General features: G+C 32.8%; 1 protein-coding gene across 1 annotated transcript; it reads left to right on the top strand.

The window, feature by feature from the left end:
* Positions 1-1,466: 1,466 nt before the first annotated feature.
* Positions 1,467-3,497, top strand: LOC134842569 (lysoplasmalogenase TMEM86A-like). The gene is made up of 4 exons (XM_063858963.1): positions 1,467-1,860; positions 2,049-2,181; positions 2,423-2,628; positions 2,903-3,497. Exons 1-4 carry the CDS (start codon positions 1,738-1,740, stop codon positions 3,209-3,211), a joined length of 771 nt encoding a protein of 256 aa, XP_063715033.1. The 5' UTR covers positions 1,467-1,737; the 3' UTR covers positions 3,212-3,497.
* The last annotated feature ends 696 nt before the right edge of the window (positions 3,498-4,193 follow it).

The raw sequence follows: 4,193 nt of genomic DNA, 5'->3' as shown, positions 1-4,193 counted from the left end.
AATCAGCAAAATTCTAGAAAAAACTTTCAACTATTTTCCCTCTTACGTAAAAATGAACTCGTTACTTAATACAAAAAATCTTATTTGCTTAGCTTAATCATCAATATAATTTTTTAAAGGGTTGTTAATTCTTTACTCCATATTGAAGGAATGATATAGAAAGAGATCCGAACTAAGCCTCCTGCCAATCAATATTTTATACATCGAATTTCGAATAAAACTCTTTTTGCTTGTTCTTCCTGGAGGTTTTAGTTTGCAGCTTGTCTAGAATTAGACGGAGCTATTCAATTGTAGCACTTGTCGAACAGAAAAAAAATAATACACAGAAATATGAAACATAAGAAAGAATTGTCAAAAAGTCTTTTTGTTCCACAGCGACTGATTGATTACTCTTGTTTTTGTAAACTTTTCTGAATCATATTGCATCAAGTTTTAACTGGTCTCAACAATGAGAAGAAACTCATTTTTAAGAACTTAACTAAAACAGCGACGCAAAACTCTACAACTAACTCAAAAAAATTGAAAATCGTGACAAAGTTATAACAAAACTTGAGCTAAAATGAGCCTGCAGAAAGTGCAAAATTATAAAAATTGGTCCTCCCCTTATAACTTCCGATGTCGCTTGAAGATATGCGTTTTTAAATTTTTCAATTTTCAGCCTACTTATCGGTTCAATTTTTCAAAAGCGGTATACAATTTACTAACAATTATTAATCATAAATCTAATATTTAAGTATGTTCAAAAATTTAATATTTTAAGTTTAAGCATGTCATGGCTACTTTCTAAGAGCTCACCTTACAAATTGAGCCAAAATTTTTGAATCATCATTCATATTGCTGTTACTAAGCTTGACTACTAGCTGCGCTACTATGTTCAATTCATTTCATCTTCATGTTGAACTATTTCGAGTTGATTATTTTTGAAAAAAATAGTACAAATTGAACAATCATTTCCAAAAAAACTTGAAGCGTGAAAAAATTCTCTGCTATGTTTTTTGAAAAGGAGTCTCAAATGCATTTTTTTCTAAAGAAGCTGGCTGATAATAATTTTGAGTGCAATAGGTTGTTAGAGCAGCTTGGTTTGCTCGCACCTTAAAGAAAAGCAACATTGTTAAATGCATAGCCTTATAAGTATTAACTCATTGTAATTACTGAAGTTTATTTTTTTATAGATTTTGATCAAACTATCCCAAAACTTTATTTTTCTGGCATGAACAATCAAAAACACAGATTTTATTATTACTTTTTTAAAGCAATAAGCAACCTGTTTGAATGTCAACTCCGGCAAACATTAATTTAAGTTATTAGCATAATTTTTTATGGACCAATTTTGTTCATAGCAAATAATCAAAACTTCTCTTTATGAGGTTATTAATTATTTGGTTTCGAAGACTTATCAATTCAATCCGGGGCTGAAAACACCTTCTTGGTCTGCACGAAGTTTTTACAAGTTGTGGTAAGTTCTTGAAACCAAATTTTAATAATTTCATGGATGGTAGTTTTGATCATTTGCTTTCGGTCTATGTAAAAATGTTGCCTAGACTCGAAGTGAGTCTTGCGCAAAATCTTTCTCAAGAAGGAGCGTTTCAATGAGTAAAAACTTGATTTTTTTCTTTAAATTTGTACACAAGTGTAAGAAATTTTAAAACATCTAAAGTTAAAAAAAATTTGAAAAACTTTACTTAAGTTATTTTTTATCAGCTATTACTTGATTCGGAGAAAGTGTGTGGCTAGAGTATGCTACAGTTGTTCGTGGGCCTGTGTGGGCTCTATTTTGCCTTCCCTTTTGTGTGCAACCAGACCGATCTGGAACTAATTGTGACCAGAAGAGCCACCGACTGGATATTCATACTTCTCAAGGTCATTGGTTATGCAATGAAACTAGTTAATTTTCCATTCTTCAAAAAAAAGAACTTTTTTGTACTTTCATACTTCGTGTTTGCTCTGTCGCAGCCTTAGAAATAACTGTTTTTTATAGATAAATTACTGACTGTAAAAATTACTTCAGAAAATTATTGATTATAGTTTTTGAAACTGAACTTTTTCAGGTGCTACCGTGTGTGTTTTTGACATTCTGGGTCAAATCTCACTCGGCCGACTTGTGCAAGAAGACAAAGGGGATATTTGAGAAAGAAGAACAAGAAAAAATCAGACTCAACGCCAGCGCATTTTGTCTCTCAAGTCAGTTTTTCAATTTCTCTTTTTTTCAGGATTATATATAAATGCAAATATAAATTTGTTAATTCTAAAGAAAGCGCACAAATTGACGTAAAATGTTTTGGTAAGTTATCGATAATGAATTATCGATTTTGAATAAAAGGCCACAATTGAAGCCATCTAGTTATAAAAAATTTATTGTAAAAGCTTTTTGACTGGACTCTTTCGATACGTTTTAGCAATTTTTTAAATGCCGTTAATTTAGGTTTTGGCGACCTGTGCTTGGCCTTCAAAAACACCCTCAGCTTCCCTCTCGGAATTCTGGGCTTCAGTCTGGCTCAGATCTGCTACGTTCGCAGTTTCGGCTGGCAGAATGTCACTCGCCATCTCGGAATGTGCCTCTACTTTATTGCCTTCATAAACCTAGCCGTCATTTTTGGATTCCACTTGATCAAAGAAGACTCCATGCAGGTACTAATGAAACCTTGAGTATTTTTCTTTTCTCCTGTTGAAAAAAAATTTTAATGTGCAACAGTATATTTTCTGAATATTTGAAAACGATTTCGAAGATATTGCAAGCAATTCAAAAATGGTAGGATTACGTGATTTTTAATTTTTTTTTCACATTTAAAAAAATCAAATTTTCCTACATTTTGGCTGTTAAAAAATGAGTAATTTTTTAAAAATGTTTATTTAGCAATGATGTTTAGTTATATGTTCGTCAATGAAATAGTTTCCTTTTTAGGGTTTGGAACTGTACGTCACATCTTTTGCTGTCCTCATTTACTGCCTGTTGATCTACACCACTTTCTGGAGAAGTCTAGACATCAAAATCCACTCCACCGACACCGAGAACTCCTCCACTGACACGTTGAGATGTGTGGGCGTTGGTTTGTTCATTATTTCGGACACTATTATTGCCGTGAACAAGTTTTGTGTGACCATTCCCTACGCGTGGATTGCAATAATGGGCTACTATTATTTAGCACAGGGCTTAATTGCATACTCGGAGACGAATTCGTTCAAAAATCCAAGAAAAGAGAAAATTATTTGAAGATGAAACTACAGCCAATTGATGTTAACTGAAGTTTCAATGATATCGGAAAGTAATTAGTAGATAAATATTCATTAGTTATTACGTGCATGAATCACTTTTTGTTAGTTGTTTTAATCAATTTTATCTGAAAATATTTCATTTTCTCTGGCTAGTCTTGCTGTACCTTTATATAGTTATAGAAAAAATTGAACAAAAAGAAACTTTTCTCGAAGCAAAGATCAACTAGATGCTGCACCGAAATAGTATGTATGGACCATTGGAACCAGATCTAAACTACATTTTATTATTGGTCATAAATTAGATATTTTATCACTATAAAATATTTAATATTAACCAATCCTGATCCATCTAACTAACAACCCACTGTAAGTGCTGAAATTACTTGTAATTTCAGCACCAGAGAGATTTGAATTTAACTTAGAAATTAGTTACCTCTCCAAGAGAACTTTAGCAATCGCAATAAGCCAGTATACTCTAGATCTATTGAGCCTAGCAGAGACTAGTTAAACACCCTGAGACTAGTAGATATAAGAGTAAGATTAGGATCGGTATTAGACTAAGAAGTTGCACGAATCTATCCGGCCGAAAATAAGATAGCGTGACGAACAGACGGTGTACCCTATCCGAAATTACTCTAAGAGTTAGACCTAAGAACCCAACTCACCATCCTGTCTGGACATTAATGTCACATAAGATTGTGACTAAGCATTAACAGAAAAACTTGCTTAGTAACACAGCGGCCATTCTTCAGTGGACATGGAACTCAAAGTGAACCTTTTCATGGAACTGCATCTCACGGTAAACAGATCAAAAGCCTTTCCAGAAAAACTAAGTTTAAAAAAATGGTTAACTGAGTCTAACTATGTACACGGATGTACACTAAAGATTTTAAAAATTGATTTAAATTAAAAATTGTAGTCAAAACAAGAAAAACGTCCTTTGAGAACTCGACGACGACACCATTTTAGCAAAATGTAAG

The sequence above is a fragment of the Symsagittifera roscoffensis genome, chromosome 3 (genome assembly GCF_963678635.1).
Source record: "Symsagittifera roscoffensis chromosome 3, txSymRosc1.1, whole genome shotgun sequence".
Lineage (NCBI taxonomy): Eukaryota > Metazoa > Xenacoelomorpha > Acoela > Convolutidae > Symsagittifera > Symsagittifera roscoffensis.
The sequence above is the reverse complement of the archived record's forward strand: the minus strand, read 5'-3'. Positions and strand labels throughout refer to the sequence as shown.